The sequence below is a fragment of the Arachis ipaensis genome, chromosome B04 (genome assembly GCF_000816755.2).
Source record: "Arachis ipaensis cultivar K30076 chromosome B04, Araip1.1, whole genome shotgun sequence".
Lineage (NCBI taxonomy): Eukaryota > Viridiplantae > Streptophyta > Magnoliopsida > Fabales > Fabaceae > Arachis > Arachis ipaensis.
This window is the reverse complement of record NC_029788.2, coordinates 54,702,353-54,727,921: the sequence shown is the minus strand read 5'-3', so window position 1 is coordinate 54,727,921 and position 25,569 is coordinate 54,702,353. Positions and strand designations below refer to the sequence as shown.

General features: G+C 37.0%; 2 protein-coding genes across 2 annotated transcripts in view; both read right to left on the bottom strand.

The window, feature by feature from the left end:
- The window catches only part of LOC110271502, a 19,379-nt gene extending 365 nt beyond the window's left edge, over positions 1-19,014 (bottom strand). Inside the window, exons 1-2 of the mRNA XM_021122450.1 lie at positions 18,913-19,014; positions 1-505 (exon numbers count right to left, since the gene is read on the bottom strand). Coding sequence (XP_020978109.1) covers positions 1-505; positions 18,913-19,014 — 607 coding nt within the window. The remainder of the gene's footprint in view (positions 506-18,912) is intronic.
- LOC107636492 lies at positions 21,686-22,051 on the bottom strand. The gene has a single exon (XM_016339996.1). It carries the CDS (start codon positions 22,049-22,051, stop codon positions 21,686-21,688), a length of 366 nt encoding a protein of 121 aa, XP_016195482.1.

Here is a 25,569-nt window from a genome sequence, read left to right as displayed (position 1 = left end):
GGCGAGCCTCTCCATTCGGTCTTCCAGCAATGAGGTCCGGCGATGTAGTGGCTTGACGATGGCGATGACTTCCATCGACGGCAGTAGCGGTGAAGAGATGTGGCGACGGTGACAGAAGTCTTCTCCTTCCTCCTCTGTTGCGTCGTATCTCTCGCTTCCTCCTCTGATTCGTGCTTCCTCTCTCTCCAGCGACGGTGGCTCTGACCACACCAGCAACGATGGCGATGGTGACGGGTCTAACAAGAACGGGACCCTCGGCGGCATAGGAGGCGACAGAGCTGGCAACAGCAGAATGCGACGACTCCTCTTCTTCCTCGCGTCGTCCCCGGCTCGCGGTGCTCTCTCCTCTTGAACGAGTCTGCTCGACAGCAGCGGTAAGGATCACGGTGGCACATCCCCCTCTTGTCTCTACAAAGGCGTCGGCGGCGTGTTCCAGGGCAGCGGCAGTGATGGAGAACAGCCCCCGCTTCCTCCCATCTCTTCTCCGTTCCCTTACTCTTCCTATCTAATTTCCCATTTCTAAAATTGATGCACTGAAGGGGTGAAAGGGGGTGGGGTACGCTGTGGTGAGGGGGCCTAGGGTTAGGGTTTCTCAATTAAATTGGGAATTAGGGTTTCTAATTCAATTTGGGAATTAGGGTTAGAAATTAGGGATTTTATAATGGAATATGGATAGATATGGATAGATATTTCGATAAAATTGATGGGTAGAATCATTTTTAAATCAAATGTACTCCGTTAAAAATATTTAAGAACATTATTTATCAACATATTGTTAAGTTCAATCAATTATTTTTAATTTAGAATATAAAATGGACACATTAATCACAATTTATAAAATATAATTTAAACTCAATATTAATTATTCAAATTAAATGGTATAATTTTTCATTATTTTTTATCACTAGAACATTAATTTCAAATTATAAAATAACTAATGTTAAAAACTGTAGAAAAATATTAATTGACTTAAACTTAAAGTATTCATAAAATCAATTTGATCATGCTCGATAGATTATTTTCTAAAAGTATAGAACTCAAATTAAATCATAATTTATTTATAATAGAATTTATTTAAATTAAATTATACATTTCTTATTTACTTTTCAATTACTAAAATTATAATTTCAATTATATCAAATATCCAATAAAGATTATATAAAAATCCTAATTAGTTTAAATTCCAATTATCATGAAACTCTATTTAATTACCTTTAGTAAAATAATTTTCTTAAAATAAAATTATCAACAAATAAAATAAATCCCAAATAAATAATTATTTGATTTTTAAAAACTAGGGTTGTTACATTTTCTTGTAAGTTGATTGGTTTTGACCAAGTAATTGCATTCATATAGATAGTTGCATTTAGATAGGTTGCATATAATTTATTTGCATTGAATAAATGTTGATACACTTTCTCTCTTTCTTGGTTTAGCATGAGGACATGCTATTGTTTAAGTGTGGGGAGGTTGATAAACCCCATTTTTAGGATTTATCTTGTGTGGAATTTAAAGGATTTTATCAACTTTTCTCACATTTATTCAATGAAATAGCATGGTTTTATAATTCTCCCTTAAATTGTGCTTGGTGCGCAGAAATCGTGACGGTTCCATTCCTTGGTACGGCGCTGAAAACTTTATACGCACGTTCATAATCTTAATTCTTTGTCACAACTTCGCACAACTGACCAGCAAGTGCACTGGGTCGTCCAAGTAATAAACCTTACGTGAGTAAGGGTCGATCCCACGGAGATTGTCGGCTTGAAGCAAGCTATGGTCACCTTGCAAATCTCAGTCAGGCGGATTCAAATGGTTATGGAGTTTTAATAATTAAAAGATAAATAAAACATAGATTAGGACAGAGATACTTATGTAATTCATTGGTGAGAATTTCAGATAAGCGTATAGAGATGCTTTCGTTCCTCTGAACCTCTGCTTTCCTGCTGTCTTCATCCAATCATTCCTACTCCTTTCCATGGCAAGCTTTATGTAGGGCATCACCGTTGTCAATGGCTACATCCCATCCTCTATGTGAAAATGGTCCAATGCGCTGTCACTGCATGGCTAATCATCTGTCAATTCTCGATTATACTGGAATAGGATTTACTATCCTTTTGCGTCTGTCACTACGCCCAGCACTCGCGAGTTTGAAGCTCGTCACAACCATCCCTTCCCAGATCCTACTCGGAATACCACAGACAAGGTTTAGACTTTTTGGATCTCAAGAATGGCCATCCATGGGTTCTAACTTATACCACGAAGATTCTAATATCTCAGACTCGGTCCCCTGTATTAGATATCTAAGAGATATTCATTCTAGCTTGTTTGCATGTAGAACGGAAGTGTTTGTCAGGCACGCGTTCATAAGTGAGAATGATGATGAGTGTCACACAATCATCACATTCATCATGTTCTTGGGTGCGAATGGATATCTTAGAGAAGGAATAAGCTTGAATTGAATAGAAAAATAGTAGTACTTTGTATTAATTCATGAGGAACAGCAGAGCTCCACACCTTAATCTATGGTGTGTAGAAACTCTACCGTTTGAAAATACATAAGTGATAATGGTCCAGGCATGACCGAATGGCCAGCCCCCATGAATGTCTAAGATAGCATAAAACTAATCAAAGGATCCCTAACAAAGATAGTAAAAAGTCCTATATACACTAAACTAGTTACTAGGGTTTACAGAAATGAGTAATTGATGCAGAAATCCACTTCCAGGGCCCACTTGGTGTGTGCTTGGGCTGAGCATTGAGCTTTACACGTGTAGAGGTCTTTCTTGGAGTTGAACGCCAGTTTGTAACCTATTTCTGGCGTTTAACTCCACTTTGCAACCTGTTTCTGGCGTTTGACTCTAGAATGCAGCATGGAACTGGCGTTCAATGCCAGTTTACATCGTCTATCCTTAATCAAAGTATAGACTATTATATATTGCAGGAAAGCCCTGGATGTCTACTTTCCAACACAATTGAGAGAGCGCCATTTGTAGTTTTTTAGCTCCAGAAAATCCACTTTGAGTGCAGGGAGGTCAGAATCCAACAGCATCTACAGTCCTTCTTCAACCTCTGAATCTGATTTTTGCTCACGTGCCTCAATTTCAGCCAGAAAATACCTGAAATCATAGAAAAACACACAAACTCATAGTAAAGTCCAGAAATGTGATTTTTATTTAAAAACTAGTAAAAATATACTAAAAACTAACTAAATCATACTAAAAACTATGTAAAAACAATGCCAAAAAGCGTATAAATTATCCGCTCATTAGTGTTTAAGTGTATAAACATGCTTTTTAGGCCTTTAAGTTGCTAATTTTAATTCACACTTGATTCCACTAGATGCCTTGATGTGTTTGTTAGTGAATTCAAGTTGAAAAGGGCTAGGAATGGATCAAAGGAATGAAGAGAAAAGCATGCAAAGTGGAGAACACATGGAAAATCAAGGATTTGGAGTGCATCCATCGACGCGCACACGTGACATATGTGCATGATGAGCGGATAATTTATACGCTTTTTGGCATTATTTTTAGTATGTTTTTAGTAGGATCTAGTTACTTTTAGGGATGTTTTCATTAGTTTTTATGTTAAATTCACATTTCTGGACTTTACTATGAGTTTGTGTGTTTTTCTGTGATTTCAGATATTTTCTGGCTGAAATTGAGGGACTTGAGCAAAAATCAGATTCAGAGGTTGAAGAAGGACTGCTGATGCTGTTGGATTCTGACCTCCCTGCACTCAAAATAGCTTTTCTGGAGCTACAGAACTCGAAATGGCACGCTTCCAATTGCGTTGGAAAGTAGACATCCAGGGCTTTCCAGAAATATATAATAGTCCATACTTTGCCCAAGTTTAGATGACGCAAACTGGCGTTCAACGCCAGATCTCTGCCCAATTCTGGAGTTCAGCGCCAGAAAGGGATCAAAAACCAGAGTTGAACGCCAGAAATGGATCAAAACCTAGCGTTCAACTCCACAAATGGCCTCTGTACGAGGAAAGTTAAAGCTCAGCCCAAGCACACACCAAGTGGGCCCCGGAAGTGGATTTATGCATCAATTACATACTCCTGTAAACCCTAGTAGCTAGTTTATTATAAATAGGACCTCTTACTATTGTATTAGACATCCTGGATCCTGGATTGTATTTTGATCCTGTGATCTCGTTTTGGGGGCTGGCAATCTCGGCCATGCCTGGACCTTTCACTTATGTATTTTTAACGGTAGAGTTTCTACACTCCATAGATTAAGGTGTGGAGCACTGCTGTTCCTCAAAGATTAATGCAAAGTACTACTATTTTCTATTCAATTCATCTTATTTCACTTCTAAGATATTCATTCACACTTCAACCTGAATGTGATGAACGTGACAATCATCATCATTCCCTATGAACGCGTGCCTGACAACCACTTCCGTTCTACCTTCAACTGAATGAGTATCTCTTAGATCTCTTAATCGGAATCTTCGTGGTGTAAGCTAGAATGATGGTGGCATTCAAGAGAATCCGGAAGGTCTAAACTTTGTCTGTGGTATTCCGAGTAGGATTCAATGATTGAATGATTTGATATCCGCCTGACTGAGATTTACAAGGTGACCATAGCTTGCTTCATACCAACAATCTCCGTGGGATTCGACCCTTACTCACGTAAGGTATTACTTGGACGACCCAGTGCACTTGCTGGTTAGTTGTGCGAAGTTGTGAACCATGGTATTGGCATCATTTTTTTGGTGCCATTACCAGGGAAAGAAAGAGCGATGAATTTTACATAATCAAAGTGTAATCACAATTTCTGCGCACCGAGTTTTTGGCGCCGTTGCCGGGGATCGTTCGAGTTTGGACAACTAACGGTTCATCCTGTTGCTCAGATTAGGTAATTTCCTTTTTCTTTTATTTTCAAAAATTTTTCAAAAATCTTTCAAAATTTTCTTCTTTGTTTTCGAAAAAAGAAAATTTTTTTTTAAAAAAAAAATGTTTTCAAAAATATAATTTTTCTTCAGAATTTTTAAGAATGAATTCTAGTGTTTCATGAAGCATGGCTGGCTGTAAAGCCATGTCTAATACGACTGTAGGGCATGTTAGACGTGTCATGTCTGAGTTACATACTAAAGCTTGGCTGGCTATTGAGCCAAGCCTGACCCTTTGATTGGAGCTTTAGAGCATAAGATTCCTGGAATTCATATTAAAAATTTTGGAATCCTTATTTTTCTTTTTCAAAATGATTTTCGAAAAAAAAAATTAAAAGAAAATACAAAAAAATCATAAAATCATAAAAATAAAAAAAAAATATTTTTTGTGTTTCTTGTTTGAGTCATGTGTCATGTTATAAGTTTGGTGTCAATTGCATGTGCATCTTGCATTTTTCAAAAATTCATGCATTCATGTTGTTCTTCATGATCTTCAAGTTGTTCTTGGTAAGTCTTCTTGTTTGATCTTTGCATTTGCATGTTTTGTGTCTTTTCTTGTTTTTCATATGCATTCTTGAATTCTTAGTGTCTAAGCATTAAAGAATTCTAAGTTTGGTGTCTTGCATGTTTTCTTTGCATTAAAAATTTTTCAAAAATATGTTCTTGGTGTTCATCATGATCTTCATAGTGTTCTTGGTGTTCATCTTGACATTCATAGCATTCTTGCATGCATCACATGTTTTGATCTAAAATTCTCATGCATTGCATCATTTTTCTTGTTCTTCTCTCTCATCATAAAAATTCCAAAAATCAAAAAAATATCTTTCCCTTTTTCTCTCTTAAAATTTCGAAAATTAGATTTGACTTTTTCAAAAAATTTTAAAATCTAGTTGTTTTTATGAGTCAAATCAAATTTTCAATTTAAAAATCTTATCTTTTTCAAAATCTTTTTCAAATATCAAATCTTTTTCAAATTTCTTAGTTATTTTCAAAAATTCCAAAAATATTTTTCAAAAATCTTTTTCTTATTTTTACATCAAATTTTCAAAAATAACATAATCAATTAATGTTTTGATTCAAAAATTTCAAGTTTGTTACTTACTTGTTAAGAAAGATTCAAACTTTAAGTTCTAGAATCATATCTTGTGATTTCTTATGAATCAAGTCATTAATTGTATTTTTTAAAAATCAAATCCTTTTTTCAAAAACTAATTTCTATCATATCTTTTCAAAAATATCTTCTTATCTCACCTTTTCCAAAAATTTGATTTCAAAAATATCTTTTCTAACCTCCTAACTTCTTATCTTTTCAAAATTGATTTTCAAAATTTGTCTCAACTAACTAACTAACTTTTTGTTGTTTCTCATCTTTTTCAAAACTACCTAACTAACTCTCTCTCTCTCTAATTTTTGAAAATATCTTCCCCCTTTTTCAAAAATTTCTTTTTAATTAACTAATTATTTTAATTTTTAAATCTTAATTTTCGAAAATTACTAACCTTTTTCAAAAACTATTTTCAAAAATCACTAACTCTTTTTCAAAAATTATTTTCGAAATTTCCCCTCTCTCATCTTATTCTATTTATTTATTCATCTACTAACATCTCTGCCTCACCCACCAAAAATCCGAACCTTCTCTCTCTCTTTCTGAGTTCAGATTTTTCTCTTCTTCTTTTCTTCTACTAACAATAAGGAACCTCTTTACTGTGACATATAGGATTCCTCTTCTTTTCTTTTTCTCTTCTCTTTCTTATGAGCAGGGACAGAGAAAAAGGCATTCTTGTTGAAGCTGATTCAGAACCTGAAAGGACTTTGAAGAGGAAATTAAGAGAAGGCAACCCAATTTTTATTTATCTAACTATATTTTTCTTAGTTATATGTCTTTATAGGTTCATGATCATGTGGAGTCACAAAGTAAATATAAAAATTGAAAACGGAATCAAAAATAGCAGAAGAAAAATCACACCCTGGAGGAAGCACCTGTCTGGCGTTCAACGCCAGAACAGAGCATGGTTCTGGCGCTGAACGCCCAAAATGGGCAGCATCCTGGCACTGAACGCCCAAAACAAGCATGGTTCTGGCGTTCAACGCAAGAAATGGCCAGTAATTGGGTGTTGAAGGCCTAAAATGGGCACCAACCTGGCGTTGAACGCCCAGAGTTGTGTACAAGGGCATTTTTACATGCCTAATGGGTGCAAGGATGTAAATCCTTGACACCTCCAGATTTGTGGACACCACAGGATCACCTCAAGATCTGTGGACACCACAGGATCATCTCAGGATCTGTGGACCCCACAGGATCCCCACCCACCTCACCCTCTCTCTCCATTCATGATCATCCCTTCTGTTTTCCATTTACCACTCACATCCATACACACATCCCTCCATCTCCTCCATATCTTCTTCTTCTTCTTCTATTCTTTCTTCTTTTGCTCGAGGGCGAGCAACATTCTAAGTTTGGTGTGGTAAAAGCATAAGCTTTTTGTTTTTTCATAACCATTAATGGCACCTAAGGCCAGAGAAACCTCAAAGAGGAAAGGGAAGGCAAGTGCTTTCGCCTCTGAGCCATGGGAGATGGAAAGATTCATCTCTAAAGCCCATCACTAAGAAAAGGATGGAGCAAACAAGAGAGCCCACTCATGGAGCTCAAGAAACATATGAGGAAGCTCACCATCAAGAGATCCCTGAGATACCTCAAGGGATGCACCTTCCTCCACAGAACTTTTGGGAGCAAACCAACACCTCCCTAGAAGAATTAAGTTCCAATATGGGACAACTAAGGGTGGAACATCAAGAACACTCCATATTCCTTCATAAAATAAGAGAAGATCAAAAAACAATGAGGGAGGAGCAACAAAGGCATGGAAGAGACATAGAAGAGCTCAAGGACATCATTGGTTCCTCAAGAAGGAAACGCCACCATCACTAAGGTGGACTCATTCCTTGTTCTTATTTCTTCTGTTTTTCGTTTTCTATGCTATGTGCTTATCTATGTTTGTGTCTTTATTACATGATCATTAGTAGTTAGTAACTTTGTCTTAAAGTTATGAATGTTCTATGAATCCATCACCTCTCTTAAATGAAAAATGTTTTAATTCAAAAGAACAAGAAGTACATGAGTTTCGAATTTATCCTTGAACTTAGTTTAATTATATTGATGTGGTGACAATGCTTCTTGTTTTCTAAATGTATGCTTGAACAGTGCATATGTCTTTTGAAGTTGTTGTTTAAGAATGTTAAATATGTTGGCTCTTGAAAGAATGATGACTAGGAGACATGTTATTTGATAATCTGAAAAATCATAAAAATGATACTTGAAGTAAGAAAAAGCAGCAAAGAACAAAGCTTGCAGAAAAAAAATAACAATTTAAGTTTGGTGTTGTGATGAGCGGATAATTTATACGCTTTTTGGCATTATTTTTAGTATGTTTTTAGTAGGATCTAGTTACTTTTAGGGATGTTTTCATTAGTTTTTATGTTAAATTCACATTTCTGGACTTTACTATGAGTTTGGGTGTTTTTCTGTGATTTCAGGTATTTTCTGACTGAAATTGAGGGACTTGAGCAAAAATCAGATTCAGAGGTTGAAGAAGGACTGCTGATGCTGTTGGATTCTGACCTCCCTGCACTCAAAATGGATTTTCTAGAGCTACAGAAATTGAAATGGCACGCTTCCAATTGCGTTGGAAAGTAGATATCCAGGGCTTTCCAGCAATATATAATAGTCTATACTTTGCCCAAGTTTAGACGACGCAAACTGGCATTCAACGCCAGCTCTCTGCCCAATTCTAGTGTTCAGCGCCAGAAAGGGATCAAAAACCAGAGTTGAATGCCAGAAATGGATCAAAACCTGGCGTTCAACTCCACAAATGGCCTCTGTACGTGGAAAGTTAAAGCTCAGCCCAAGCACACACCAAGTGGGCCCCGGAAGTGGATTTATGCATCAATTACTTACTTCTGTAAACCCTAGTAGCTAGTTTATTATAAATAGGACCTCTTACTATTGTATTAGACATCCTGGATCCTGGATTGTATTTTGATCCTGTGATCTCGTTTTGGGGGCTGGCCATTCGGCCATGCATAAACCTTTCACTTATGTATTTTCAACGGTAGAGTTTCCTCAAAGATTAATGCAAAGTACTACTGTTTTCTATTCAATTCATCTTATTTCGCTTCTAAGATATTCATTCGCAATTCAACCTGAATGTGATGAACGTGACAATCATCATCATTCCCTATGAACGCGTGCCTAACAACCGCTTCCGTTCTAGATTAGATTGAATGAGTATCTCTTAGATCTCTTAATCAGAATCTTTGTGGTATAAGCTAGAATGATGGCGACATTCGTGGTATAAAATATCCGTTCATCACTGATCAAGATCAAGTGGAAGAGGTAAACTATCCTATCCTAAATAATAAAGAATTATATTAAATGATTAATGATTTAACTGTCATGTTAGACATGTTTTGGATAGATGCTATAAATGTGATGTTTAAGTTGATTCCTTAAAAGCTGAAAATGCATTCCTTAAAGAAAAACTAAAGAAAACTGAAAGTTTTGTTGAGTTAATTGAAGAAAATAAACATCTTTAATTAGAAAATAAAGAATTCAAATGGAAGCACCCGGTTATTGCTTTAATATACTGAATTGATTTAATAGACTGAATTGATAAAAATGAAAGGTTACATAAAATGATTAAATGCTTGAACCAAGACATAGCAAAATTCGCTCAAAGTTCTGGAAACTTAGACAAATTACTAGGTAGTCAAAAACCTCTTTTTTAAAAATCTGGATTGGGTTATTTTGAAAAAAAGAAAGCTGTTTTTGGAAAACCTTATGCTAAAACTGAAGCTTCAACCTCTAAAACTATAAGAGTTTAAACCTCTTATCACTTGCAAAAATCATTAAAGGGGATTCATTGTCAAACTTGCAAAAAGAATGACCATTTATCCCTTCATTGCTTTATTGTTGAAAGGAAATTTGGAAATAAAGTGTAGAAGGTTGTTAGAAATTTCAATGCTCTTGGACAACTAAAATAGTTTAACATCAAAGGATCCAAATTGATTTGGATACTTAAGGTTCCCTAAAATATTGTGCATATTTTCCATGCATCCAAGAAGAAAAAGGATATGCGGTACTTGGATAGTAGATGCTCAAGGCACATGACCGGACAATTTATATTCTTCGTCAAACTCAACAAGTATGATGGGGTATTCATAACTTTCGATGATGATGGAAACGGCAATCATTGCAGTAGGTATAGTGGGTAAGGATTTTTCAACTTTCATAAATATTGTATTCTTGGTTGATGGATTAAAGCACAATCTTCTAAGTATTAATCAACTTTGTGATTTGGATTATTTTGTTACTTTCAAAAGGTTAGAATGCTAAGTTGTAAATGAAAATTTTGGTGATATTTTGTTTGTTGCAAGAAGGTGTAATAATGTGTATAGTCTCACTTTAGAGGAACTTAGAGAATAAAATGTAACATGCTTCACCTCCATAGATTTAGAAAAGTGGTTATAGCACAACAGATTGGAACATGCAAGCATGTTTCAAATCTCTAAGCTAATAAAAAGGGACTTAGTTAGAATTCTTCCTAAAATTAAATTTGACAAAGACATCACTTGTGAAGCTTGCCAAATGGATAAACAAAACAAAAGTTCTTTCAAATCAAAGGAAGACGTTTTAACTAAGAGACCTTTGGAGTTGCTACACATTGTTCTTTTTGGTACTACTAGAACTCAAAGCCTAGGAGGTAAACATTATGGCCTAGTTGTGATTGATGACTATACTAGATTTGGTTGAATTCTCTTCTTAGCTCACAAGAATGATGCTTTTTCAGCCTTCAATATTTTGTGCACAAAGATTCAAAATGAAAAAGACTTAAAAATTGCTTTTATTAGAAGTGATCACAAAAAAGAATTTAAAAACCAAAGTTTTGAATCATTTTGTAATGAATTAGGTATTTTACGCAATTTTTCCTGTCCTAAAACACCTCAATATAATGGTGTTGTAGAAAGGAGAAATATAAGCCTTCAAGAAATGGCTAGAGCCATGCTTTGTAAAAATGAAGTACCTAAATTTCTTTGGGCTGAAGCTGTAAATACAACTTGCTATATTTTGAATAGAACAATCATTAGAAAGTTTTTAAAGAAAACACCTTTTGAGCTATGAAAAAAAACTCCTCCAAACCTTGAATACTTCTATGTATTTGGATATAAATATTTTATTTTGAATACAAAAGACAATCTTGGAAAGTTTGATCCAAAGTCATATGAATGTACTTTTGTAGGATATTCAACCTCTAACAAGGCCTATAACGTATACCTTAAAGACTCTAGAACCATTGAGAAAATCATACACGTCATTTTCTGTGATTCTAATTCTATTCAAAGTGTTGTTGAAGATAATGATGTAAGAAATCATGTTAAAAAGAACCAAAATGAAGCCAAAATTCAAGATAAATTGGAATCCATGCAAGCTGTCCCTGATTCTGATATTGCAGACCACTCTATAGGAGATAAACTCGTTTCACCTTCTGCTACTGTAGAAAATCCTGGAAAGGAGAGCCAATCAAATCAAACTCCATTTGAATCCGATCCTAAGACTCCCAAACCAAGAGAATGGAAATTCTTGAAGAATTATCCACAAGATTTCATCATTGGATATTTGTTACAAGGTGTCACCTCTAGATCCTCGAATAGAAAGAGGATGGAACAAATTAATCTTGCCTTCATTTCTCAAATCAAACCATAAAATGTGAATGAAGCTCTTAAAGATCCATCATGGGTCAAAGAAATGAAAGAGGAGCTGATTCAATTTAAGAAAAATGACGTATGGATATTAGTACTAAGCTTCAATGGGAAAAAGGTGATGGGAACAAAGTGGATTTTTTTAAACAAGTTGGGAAAGAATGGTAGCATAGCAAGGAACAAAGCAAGACTTGTGGCTCAAGGATATGACTAAGAGGAGGGAATTGACTATGACAAGTCTTTTGCTCCAGTTGCAAGAATGGAGGCCATAAGATTGTTACTTTCCTATGCCACTCACCAAGGGTTTAAACATTTTCAAATTAATGTTAAATGTGTCTTCTTAAATGGTATCGATGATAGAGAAGTATAGGTGGCTCAACCTCCTAATTTTGAAAACAAAGTTTTCCTAAACCATGTTTTTAAACTCTCAAAAGCACTTTATGATTTGAGACAAGCTCTTAGAGCTTGAATGAAAGACTTAGTTTTTTCTTATTGAAAAATGGTTTTCAAAGAGGTACTTGATGCACACGGAAACTTGTCTCTCAACAATTTTCCTTCGGCAAGTGTACCGAATTGTCGTCAAGTAAAAATTCACAATAGAGTGAGGTCGAATCCCACAGGGATTGATTGGTCAAGCAACTTTGATTAGAGGAATTTTCTAGTTGAGCGAAGCAGAATTTGGTTTGAGTGTTGCAGGAAATTAAATGGCGAGAAAGTAAATAGCAGAAAATGTAAATGCCGAAAGTAAAGAGCTGAAAGTAAATGGCGAAAGGTAAATTGCAGAATTTAAATGGGAATGGGGAAGATGCTCATAAAAGTAAATTGCAGAAATTAAAGAGAATGGGTAAGATTAGAGATGGGGATTCATTGGGCTTAGGAGATGTTGCATTCTCCGAATCAAATTAATTTTCATCTCTTCCTCAATCAATGCATTCATTGATCTCCTTGGCAATCTTAAGTGATCAAATTCCAATTCCTTGGCAATTCAATCTCTCAAATCTTGATCAATAGCCAATTCCTTGGTCAATTCTCATGAGAAGAGATGAAGTATGGTCACTGATTATACCACATGCATTCCCAAATCAAGTGTTAGTAGGATTATAGTCACCATATCCAACCAACCCCAATTTGGTCCAACATGAGAAAGCATTTCTAGCATGATCTCTTCATTCCTCTTCTAAGGTTCAGAAGAGATCCAAGTATGAATAGCTTCTTTTCCAAGATAACTACCCAATTGGATGAAGATTGAAAGCTTTCTAGTAAAATCAAGAGAAAAGATAGAAGAAGAGTAATGAAAACTAGTATTGATCCATCAAATTACAACAGAGCTCCCTAACCCAATGAAAGGGGTTTAGTTGTTCATAGCTCTGGAAATAGAAAACAAAGATGGAGAATACATCATGAAAATTAGAACTAGAAGCGCAGAGAAAGTAAATTATACAGAGAGTAGTTCCCAATTTCCATGTCCCCCCGAAAAAGCTCCTTTCCTAATTCAAAACTACCCCTATATATACTACTCTTCTGATCTTCTAGTTGGTTCTTCAAGTCTTGGATATGGGCCTTTGGATCTTGAGTTTGAAGTAGTTATCTTCTGCAGTGGGCTTAGCTTTACTTGCAGAGAGAAAGTGTGAAGTAGGCAGGGTGTTTAGCTCAGGACGTTAGTGGCGTTAACGTTAAGTGAGAGTGTGGGTTCGAGAACGTTAGTGACAATCACCTTTTTCACTAACGTTCCTCACCCAGGGATGGTCCACGTTAACTTCAACGTTAGTGGCATTAACGTGACCACTAACGTTGCCTCTTGGTCCTTCGCACACATTATTGGGACTCACCTTCCCCAATAACGTTGAGAGTCTTCCCTTCCCTCTACGTTAGAGTCCACGCTAACTAGGTTAACATGGCGGTGGCCAATTGTGAGCTTGGTCCAATGTTAGTGACAAAGGTAAGTGTCACTAACGTTGGCTTCATTTCTTTCTTCCACGTTAGAGTTCACGTTAAGTTAGTTAACGTGACTCTTAACGTGGGCTATTATGGCTTCGAGGGCGTTATTGGCGATTATTTTTCTCATTAACTTTGCAAGTTAGCTCCCATTCCACGTTAGAAGTCACGTTAGTTAGACTAACGTGGCTGCTAATGTGGTTCTTCCTTGCTTCCTTTGTCCTGAAATCAAGCAATAAAGTGCATCAAAGCTCTAGTCCCAGTCATGGGAAATGCATCATCCAATTTGTCATTAAATTCATGCAAAATCCTCATGAAATCATGTAAAGTGCACAATGTATGCTTGAATCAAGATGTAAGTGAAATTCTACTCAAAACTTACTTATTCCCTAAGAAAATGCATGAAACTACCCTAAAAACAATAAAGAAAGGGTCAGTGAAACTGGCCAAAATGCCCTGGCATCAGTACTGCAGATACAACTCTATTTATTAAAGAATATAATGACCATTTCATTCTAGTTCAAGTCTGTGTAGATGATATTGTCTTTGGCTCGGCAAATGAATCATTGTGTGTTGAATTTAGCAAATTAATGACTAGAGAATTTGATATGTGTATTGTTCCGAGGATTACCTGAAATTGAAGGTCGATCTCGAACGAGATCTTCTGTGTTGGTCGGTGGAGCTGTGTCCGACCTGGTGGAGTTGGAGATGCTGCTGATCCTTCGTCACCGGAGGGTGGTGGTACCTGCAAGAGGCTCCGATGCTTAAGTTACCACGTGTTTTATGCAGGTTTTTTGTGTAGAATCAGAGTATGAGTTATACCTGGGTGCTCCAGTGTATTTATAGTAGTGTGGAGTGACCTTTCTGGAGATAAGTTAGTTATCTTATCTTATCTTTGAGCGAAGTCACCTTATATTTCAGGCTAGCCGCCTTTAGAGTATGCTGAGCCCTTTTGTTTGGGCCTAGTTGGGCCTCTATGATGATTTGGCCGACCTTTTTAAGAAGAGGTCGGTTGCGAGCCAATCTTTATGAGAGGTGGGTCGCTCTGACGTCGTCCAACCAAGGTAATACAGCTTGGTCTAGGGTATGAACAGTGCCCCTGCTTGAGTTCGGACCTTTCCATGAGATCGTGCTTTTCAGAGCTTCGATCTCTTTGGAGAAGTCGTGCTCAAGCATCTTGGTTCAGTCCGTTCATCTGTTTGCAAGTTTTTTTTTTAAATGCGAAGCATTTTGTTTTTCAGCTCCTTTATTGTCGCGTTCGTTCCTCGGAGGTGGGGGGTTACTGATGTCCAAAAAATTAGATTTCCACACAAACTAACCAACAAGTATACCGGGTCGCATCAAGTAGTAAAAGTCACGTGAGTGAGGTCGATCCCATGAGGATTGATGGATCAAGCAACTTTAGTTTGGTGATTAGTTTAGTCAAGCTAACAGTGGTGAATTAGGTGAAATTGCTTAACAGAATATAAATGGCAAGGAATTTAAAGTGCTGAAAGTAAATGGCAGAATATTAAATGAAACTCAAAGCAATCAAATGGGAAATAACAGAAGCAAAGATTCACTAGGGATTGGAGATATCATAATTCATCATGAATTAAATGGGTCTCAACTTCATTCTCAATCATATGAGTGAATCTATCGCTGATTGAAATTGATTGGATCCCAATTCCTTGGCAACCCAATCTCTCTAATCATAATTAATCTTGTCAATTCCTTGATCTAATTGTCATGAGAAGAGGTTAAGCACTTTCCCTTATTCATAAGCCACACAAATTCTCAAAACCTCAATTCCTTCTGAATAGTGTTGGTCTAGAGAATTGTGACAAACAGAGCTTCAGTTCTAATTTCCATGATTCCCCTTCCGAGGCTCCCATAAAAATTCAATGGATCCAAACCCTTCCGGAGTGAATGGATCAAATCCAAAACAGAAGTTATTTCTTAGCTACCCAAGTGGATTGAGAAGAAGAAGAAGTTCACTCAATCATGTGAATTATAATAGAGCTCCTCCCTGATGGGTGGAAATTAGATTCCACACAAAACTCACCGGCAAGTGTACCGGGTCGCATCAAGTAGTAATTACTCACAAGAGAGAGGTCGATCCCACGGGGATTGATGGATTGAGCAATAGTAGTTAGGTGATGAATTTAGTTAAGCGAATATTTAATGATTTGAGTGATTTTGATTGACAAGAGCTAAATTGCAGGTGAATAAGAGTGCAGAAGGTAAATTGTGCAGAAAAGTAAAGTGCAGAAGAGATAAATTGCAAGTAACTTAAAGAGTAAGAAAGTAAAAGAGCAGAAACTTAAATTGCAAGAAAAGTAAATAACTGAAACTTAAAGTGCAAGAAATGTAAATTGCTGAATCTAAATTGCTGAGAAATGTAAATTGCTTGAAGAGTAAAAGGATTTGGGTACTGGGATTCAGAATTCAACAAGAAACTGCAAGTTAAAGAAGATCAGAGAGTTCTGAGATGAAGAAATTTAGATCTGCAACCAAACAGAAATGTAAAATTGCTTGAAAAATCAAAACAACAAGAAAACTTGAATTACTTATGAAATCCTAAAGAGAAATTGAAGATCGAAGAAGAGAAATGAGATTAGAAAGCAGATCTAGATCTCAATTGCTCTCTTGATCAAGCAGCAAAGTAATTGCAGAAGAAATGAAAAGGAAAACAGTAAATAAAACTTAGATCCAATTTTCCAATTTCCAAAACTATATGAAAGAAAAGCAAAGATGATTCTCAGATCCAGATTTAATGGAATTCTTCAATCTCAATTCAAAAACCCAAAACAGAAATTAAAAGTTGCAGAAGAAGAAAATAAAAAAAGAAAACTAAACTCAGATCCAATTCTTGGAACAATTGAGAAGAAAAGTGAAAGATGATTCTCATATTTAGAATCAATGGAGCTCTTCAATCTCAATTCAAAATCCAAGAACAGATAGTAGAAGTTGCAGAAGAAAAGAAAATGAAAATAGAAAGAAAACTAAATCCAATTCCCAATTTCTAAATTCCCAAATGAAAATTTAAAAGTGAAAACTAAAAGTGAGCTAAAAGGTCCTTTACAAATCAAACTTAATCCTATTTATACACTTTCTATTTTGGTCTTCAAAGCTTGGAGTGGGCTTTTCAAAGTTGGCCTTGAATGAAAAATGGATTTGAAGAAGGATGGGTCCGGTTGGCTTTGGTTCAAGTTGGGTCAAGGTGTGTGTGAACCTTCTAGGGGAGCGTTCCGTTTGATGTAGTGAACGTTGCGTTCACTTAGCCTTGGTGAGCCAAGCCCCCTTGTCCATAGCGTTCACTAAGTGAACGTTCCTCTCACTCTTTGAGTGCTACATTCCTTTGCTTTCCTGGGTGAGCTTTGCTTTCCTTGGTTGAGGTACGAAAAAGGTGGCAAAAGTGAGTGCTACCCTTGAATTTTTGAGTGCCACCCCTCTTTGTCTTGGTGCGTGCTCAGCTCCCTTGGTGCCCCCCTCTTCGAGCCTTGGTGAGAGCCCTGCACTTCCTTATATTTCTTGGGCAAGAGCCTTGCTCTCCTTGGCCAAGAGCACGAGAAAGGTGAAGAAAGGGATCGCTATGTTTCTTTGTTTGAGCGCTGGCCCTTGTGAGCCTTGCTACCTTTCCTTTCTCTCTTCGAAAAAGGTCACAAGAGTGAACGTAGCGTTCACATTTTGGAGCGCTAGCCTTTGCCTTTGCTGCACTATTTGGTGCTTCCTCTTGGGCGCTCCGTTTGCAACCTTGAGCGCTCCTTGTGAGCTTTGATGCGCCACACTTTGTTTTCATGGGTCACGCTTTAAAAAGCGTGGCCTAAGGTCTAAATCGTGCTCAAACTTCAAAGTGTGCCAATAATTCCTCTTTCCATCATTTCTTCACCTACAAGTAACCTAACAACTAATCAAAGTCCCACCAAAATCACAAGATCTTGCATTATTTATAAAATCAATTAATTCTAGCATAACACCTATGATTTTGTGTAAAATAAATGATGTTTGATTGATTTAACATAATCATGAAAATCCACTCCAATCACTTACTTATTGTGCAAAAAAGTGCATAAAACCTAATGAAACTAATGAAAAATGCTTGTAAAACTAGTATAAGATGACTTGTCATCACAACACCAAACTTTAATCTTGCTTGTCCCCAAGCAAGCACTAAACATGAGAAGAAATGAAATGAAACAGAGAAGCATACATGTCCTTATTTAGCAGATAATAGAATTTTAAATATGGGGTTTTATGCAGATAAAAAATGCAGCTCACTTATTCTTTGCTGACAGATAAGAAATGTTTCTTTGAGGATTCACTAGAGTTGCTGTCATAATGCCTTACTCTTTGATTGGTCCCTCCTTGGTTTTTCCTTCTTTCTTTTGCTTAGAAAGCTTATTTCTTAATAGTAACTCAGTGTCAATTGTTGCAGCAGCCTTTTGGCTAAATTTTCCTCAACACTTTTTCACTACCGATACTTGGCTCACAAATTCTCTTAGGAACATTGATGCCCAACATCTCTTTGGATCACTAAATACTTTGTAGCTAGGTTGCTCTTGATGATGGACTTTCGGTTGGTAATCCCGGATTAGTTAATCCAAGTTACCAAGTTTTAAAAGACTCCTCAGAACCTAATTGTCCAAGCATATCCTAGTACAAAAGCATCACAGGCATATGTTCTAAGGTCCAAGCTATTGGTGTCTAGTCTTATTGTTTGTTTCTTTGCCAATTCTTGGCTTTTCATTTCTTTTTCTTCCTTACTTTGCTTCATTTTACAGGGATATTTATTGATAAAAGAGTTTATGACAGCAACCAAGTTCACACTACAAAGAACACTCTATTATGCAGCTCTTATTATTGAGCTTTTCATCTTAATCAAGCTATTACCACCACAAGACTTCATTTTGATTCCTACAACATTGGACAATCACTTTTTTTTTCAAATATTTTCTCTTATTGATGCAAAAAGGGAAACAAAACATGAATTTAAAGCAGATAAGTGATAACAAGCATAATGCAAATCCTAACAAGAAAACTACTCAAGATATGAAAGTGCAGAATATAAAATATTTGGAGGCATATCATGTTTCAGATATGTATCATCCTTATTTAATTAAAACTATAAAAAGAACTCCACCACCTCTAGTTGTCGTGCTCTTTCCCCTTGTTGCTTTCTCCTTTCTTCTTCTTCTTCTTCTTCTTCTTTCTTTCTTGGGGTTCTTCAACAGGGCACATTCGATCCCAAATCTTGTCTACTTGATCCCAGAGCCCAGCCTCCTTCAATCCTTGTTGCATGTGTGCTGTATTTTTCTTGGCTTGTGCTCTCTAATTATCTACCAACTCTTGGCATTGCTCAAATGGCTTGATCTGTTGGTTCAATGCTGGCATGCTATGGACTACATAGTCCAGCTTTGCTTGAGTTGCTATATCATACTCCATTATGTCCACATACCTATGCTCTCCAATTGTATGATAGATATTCTTCCATTGGTAGAGATTATTGGTGTACTCCCCATACTTGGCCTGTCGTAGGAACAATCCATTAACTGATTCTTAAACGTTTTCTGATTGTTCCTTTTGCCCCTCAAGAATTTTTGCTTGAAACTCCCTCTATTGATCCAACATCTGAAGATGGAAGTTTTCTTGCTTTTCCATCATTTGTTGCTGCCATTGCAGTTGTTGCTCACGATCCTTCAAATAATGCTCTTGTTGCCTCAAGTATTGCTCCTGTTGTTGCTCCTGTGCTCTCATGTATTGTTGAGACATTTCTTTAATGGCTCTTTGCATTTGGCTCAGATCCATTGCACCAGGAGCTTGTTCCCCCTCAACTTGTGGTCTTCTCCTTCTTCCTTGAGCTCTCCTCTCTTGCTGATTGTCAGTGTCATCAGTGACACCCTCCATGCTTTGCTTGGTGATCCCTCTGCTCCCTTTTACCTTCTCAGTATTTTCATCCTCAAAGAGTACTCCAGCTCTTTTGCACAGCCTTAGAATAGTGCTTGGGTGACCAAGTCTACTTTTACCAGTATCCTCAGCTATTTCTTGAATACTATCCGCGATGAGCTGTGGGACATTGACTTCTCCTCCCCTAAGTATGCAATAGGTCAGAATTGCTCTCTTGATTGTGACCTCAGATGTATTTGCAGTAGGGAGGATAGATCTTTTCACTATCTCATACCAACCTTTGGCTTCTGGTATGAGATACATTCTTTTCAAGTGGCTTGGAGCTCCCTCTGAGTCTCTTTCCCAATCCTTGCCTTCAAAGCACAGCCCATTTAATATCTCATCAGGGTCATTCTCACCCTGCAGTCTTTCCTCAAAACTGGATTCTCTATATGATATTACCCTTATCTGTTTGACTCATAATGGATGGAGGGCTAAAATCTACCTCAACCCCCCTAACATAACTTTTATAGGGAGGGTTGTCTTTGCTTGTCCTCACAGCATTTGCATAAAATTCTCTTATCATGACTGTACTGATGTCTGTGAGAGGTTTATACAGAAGTTTCCATCTCCTCTCAGCCTCTATTCTTCTCATGATGGGATATTCTCCATCTTTCAGTCTAAACCCCGTCTCTGGAATGACTTTCCTTGATTCCATTAGCCTATGATACCTTGATTCATGGAATTGAGACTTAAATTTCTTGGTATCATAGGTTGGTGGTTCGGCTACTATTGGTTCCTTTCATTTCCTTCTTCTAGAACTTGAGGAAGCCATATATTAAGATGGAAAGAAGGAAGAAAGAAGAAATAAGGATGAAATTGGGTTAAGACACGGTTATAATGGAAAGAATGGGAGGTAAGGTGTGTCTTTGAGTTGCACAAGGATGATGTAATGTGTGTATATGAAGAAAGCAATGGTTGTGTGAGCTTAAGAGGTGCTGCTACCAATTTATAACCAAGGCATGAAATAAAGCAAGCAGTTGGAGGATTTATACGAAGAAAACAAAGGTGTATCGCTTAAGGAATGTTGTTGCCAATTTATAGAAGGGGAGGTATTGTTGGAGGGAAACACTGGCTCGGTTATTTGGCAATGAAGGGTGAGGATTGAGCAAAATATTGTTGAGGATCCATGAAGTGGATGGTGTGCATGTGGAGATGGTTGAAGACAAGGATTGCTTCTCTATTGGGTGCATGTGGTTCGGCCTCCAAAGTGCTAAACCATGCATATTTTGTTCTCAAGAGAGCACACTTCCCTAGGCACATGTGACTCCCTTTTTCATCTTGTGATGACCATGCATGCCCCTTTTGTCCTTTTCTTTAAATCTCCCCATTCCTATCCATGTGAACCAACAATTAGTGAGCTTAAACTTTTATATTCAATATGGTGGTGGTGTTTGTTAAGTGGAAAATAATAAAGAAAAACAAAATCTTCTATATGTTCCTTATTTATGAAAAACCAAATATGCTCCTTAAGAATTGAACCAATTTTTTTGTGAACACCAAACTTGCTCTCTGCTACGTGCTTTATATGAAATCTAGTGAATGTCTATCATAATTAGTATATTCATTATAAGGAACATTTTATTTGCTACTATGCTACCATAAACTCATAAAATGATGCAATGTATGGTTTATCTATTCATGAATTTGAGCCTTTGAGTAAAAATTGACAATCTTGAAATTCACAACATATACAGACACCAAACTTAAGGTTTGGCAATATACTTAAACAGAAAGAATGAGTATATATCATAGAATGGTTCTATGATCAATCATGCTTGAAAAGCTATTTTAAAGTGCCTTTAGGCACACCAAACTTAGGAGTCAAACATATGCTCTAAAATGATGTGTGCAATCATTAAATCTACTCATAAGAGCTCAAATTTATGCTAGAAAAATCAGTAATTATTGAAATTAAAATAACAGCAAGAACATTAAATCATGGGCTACCTCCCATGGAGCACTCTTTTATTGTCACTAGCTTCACATTGGGTCCCTCTTCCTTTGCAACATGTTTTATGTCAGGGACCTCCTTCTCAATAATCAAGTTTTCAACCCCTTCTTGCCTTCTCTTTTCAGCCTCCACATGTTCCTTACCTTCTTTCTCTTTTCCACTGTCCATTTCTTGCTTCACAGGTGAGCTGAGGAATGTCTCCTTGGCTTTTTCTTCCTAATGTCCATCTTCCTCTTCAACTTTCATGCAGCTATTCTCTTCAACAGTGTGCTGTACTTCCTGGAAGACATTCAGAGTGATCTTCTCATCATTTCCCAATATGATAGAGTCATCCCCTTCTTCACCTAAGTCCAGTATTACAAAATCTGCAGGGAATATGAATTTCCCTACTCTGATCAAGAGATTTTCAATCACTTCCTTGGGAATTACCAAAGATCTATCTACTAGCTCTAATGACATCTGTGTAGGCTTCACTATTTCTATAGATACCCTTCTCATCATAGATAGAGGCATGAGGTTAACGCTGGAGCCCAAATCACACAGTGCCTTGTCAATGACTGTGTTACCAATGGTACAAGGCATGTAGAAACTCCCAGGGTCTTTGAGGTTTGGTGGAATGCCTTCTTGGATTGCTGCACTGCATTCCTGGGTTAGAATCACTGTCTCTTTCTCATTCCAGCTCCTTTTCTTGTTGATGAGCTTTGAGGAATTTTGCATATAGAGGCATTTGTTCTAGAGCTTCAGTAAGGGGAATATTAATTTCCAGCTTCTTAAACACTTCTAGGAACTTAGGAAACTATTGGTCTTTGATCTCCTTGTTAAACCTTTGAGGATATGGAATGGAGGGAGTGTATGTCTTCATCATTGTCCTCTGTTCTTGTGATTGTTCCTCCATAACTTCCTTTCCTTTCTTTGAAGCTTGAGGTTCTTCTTTCTCCTTGAGCTTCTCTTGGTTCTTTTCTTCAATTGTCATTTGCTCTTTACTACTGGTCTTGTTATTCTCTGTTGGCTTCTTGGTGGCTTCTCTGTTATTCACCAAAGTTCTTCTACTCCTTAATTGGGTGGCTTTGAATTCTTCCTTGGGGTTGGGAATGGTGTCACTTGGCAATGCATTGGGTGCTCTTTCAGCCACTGTTTGCTTAGACAATTGGCCAATCTGCCTTTCCAAATTCTTTATTGAAGCTTCATGGTTCTTGCTGGTTAGCTCTTAATGTTTCATCATCTTTTCCATTAGTATCTCCAAGTTGGAGATCCTTTGAGATTCTTGGGGTGGTTGTGGTTGATTATGGGATGTTGAGGATGGATGATAGTTATTTTGGTTATTCGATGGGTTGTTAGGTGGATAGTAGTTGGATTGAGGTTGATTATTTTGTGATTTTCTGTATTGGTTTTGGTTAGTATTTTGATGGTTTTGATGGTTTGTGTTTCTGGAGTTGTTTTGGTTTGAGTTTTTCTGCCAAGGCTGTTGGTTTTGATTGTGATTCTCTCCCCACCTCAAATTGGGGTGGTTTCTCCAGGATGAGTTGTAGGTGTCACCATGGAATTCATTTTGATTAACTCATTGGTTGTGCATATAATTGACTTGCTCTTGCTGCTGCTCTTCATAGATTTCCTCATTTTGCCCCCATGCTGGTTGATTGGGAGTATCTCCGTCAATCCTTTTGGCCATCATCTCCATCTGTTGTTGAATCTATTGATGCATCACCTTGTTTTGAGCTAAGATGGTATCCACACCTTCCAGCTCCAATACACCCTTCTTTTGAGCTGGTTGGCATTGCCTTTGGTGACCATAGAAGTATTGGTTGTTTATTACAGTGTCAATGAGGTTCTGAGCCTCCTCAGCTATCTTCATGAGTTGTAATAAGCCTCCTGCTGAGTAGTCAAGTGCCTCTTGAGCTCTCAATGTCAATCCTTCATAGAAATTCTGAAGTTTATCCCATTCATTGAACATCTCTGGTGGGCACTTCCTGAGTAGAGCTTTGTATCTTTCCCAGGCATCATATAATGACTCTTCATCCATCTGAGTGAATGTTTGGACCTCTGTTTTGAGTTTGATGATCCTTTGGGGAGGATAGAACTTGGCTATGAACTTGTTCACTAGATCCTCCCAATTGTTAATGCTTTCTCTTGGAAATGCCTCCAACCATTGAGCAGCTTTGTCTTTCAGGAAAAATGGAAACAACAACAACTTGTAAATGTCAGGATGCACACCATTGGTTTTCACTATGCTACATATCCTCAGAAAGGTAGATAGATGCTGGTTTGGATCCTCCAAAGGGCCTCCTCCATAAAAACAGTTGTATTGCACCAATGTGATGAGTTGAGACTTCAATTCAAAGTTGTTTGCATTGACATTTGGAGTGAGGATGCTTGACGGTCGGGATTTTTGCCAGTAAAGAATTTTATAAAAACAGTCGCATTGTAGATATAGTCTCTAAACCAACAGAAATCCCTTCGTACAAACGTTTGGTTGTCACAAGTAACAAACCCCTAAATAAATTGATAACCGAAGTATTCAAACCTCGGGTCGTCTTCTCAAGGAATTGCAGGGAAGTATGTTCTTATTATTGGTTATGGAGAATGTAAATCGGGGTTTTAATTAAATGGCAAGTAAATGAAGAACAAGCAATTTAAATGGCAAGTAAAATAAATAAATAACTGTAAATAAACTTTTGGCAAGGTATGAGAAATTGGAGGTCCTATCCTAGTTATCCTTATCAATGATGATGAGAATTGAATCTTTATTCCACTTTGTTAACCTTTACTAAGATAAAGGAAGGTCAAGGGATTAATTGGTTTGATCTTCGAATCCTATTTATTTCCTAAGAAAAGATTGGGATTATTGAAGTTCAATTTAACTAACAAAGATATCAATTATCAATCATGTTTGAGTTTGATAACTCCTGAGTTACTAATTTATTAACCAAGACCAAATGGAGAAAAGTAAATCTACTGGAATAAAAATGCCTTCAGATGGGAATAACAATAATGTAAATAAAGGAAAGCAATATTAAACTGAAATACCTCAAATAACATTAATTAAGAAAATCATAATATGAATGTAGCATAAGCCAAATAGGCAACAAAACTAATATAAGCATTAAAGTATCTGAAAGTAAGAGATAAATATAAAGTAAAAGAACATTGAACCTGGGATTAAGAGTCACTCTTAAAACTAAGAGAAATCCGAAATCCTAATCCTAAGAGAGGAGAGAGAGGAGAGAACCTCTCTCTAAACTAAATCTAAATTATGAAAACTAACTAAAGTGGAGACTCTCAGTGAATGGATGCATTCCCCCATTTCATAACCTCTGGCCTATGCCTTCTGGACTTGGATTTGGGCCAAAAAGGGCTTCAGAATTCACTATGAGCATTTTCTGCAATTTCTGGTGCGTAGCCTCTATCACGCGTCCGCGTGGGTCGCGCGGTCGCGTCATTCGGAGTTTTCCTTGTCATGCGGTCGCGTCAGTCATGCAACCACGTCATATGTGTTTTGCTCGAGGCGCGTGGTCGCGTCAGTCATGCGGCCGCGTCAATGCCTTTTCGCGCTGGCATGCGGCCGCGTCGCCCATGCGATCGCGTGGATGCCAATTTCTCCAAAAACTCTGTTTTGTGCTTTCCTTCCATTTTTGTATGTTTCCTTCCCATCCTTTGAGTCATTCCTGCCTTAGAAGATCTGAAACTACTCAACACACTAATCACGGCATCGAATGGAAATAAAGGTAATTAAAATAATTAATTTTTAAGCATAGGAAACATGTTTTTCACATACATCACATAATAAGGAAGGAAAAGTAAAACCATGCAATTAATATGAATAAGTGGGTGAAGGATTGAATAAATCACTCAGATTAAGCACAAGTGAAGACTATGGGTAGCTAAGCATGATTCTAGAGTTATATAGAGTATATGTATGTTAGGTGAAAGTTATATAGAGTATATGTATGATACTAAAGTTATATAGAGTATATTTTATGATAAACCCATATTTTATGATATATTTTGTGCTTAATCTGAGTGATTTATTCAATCCTTCACCCACTTATTCATATTAATTGCATGGTTTTACTTTCCCTTCCTTATTATGTGATGTATGTGAA

Bases quoted from the DNA above. Each gene is read 5' to 3' on its own strand.
- LOC107636492 (XM_016339996.1), bottom strand. From the start codon at position 22,051: ATGCCTTGTACCATTGGTAACACAGTCATTGACAAGGCACTGTGTGAT.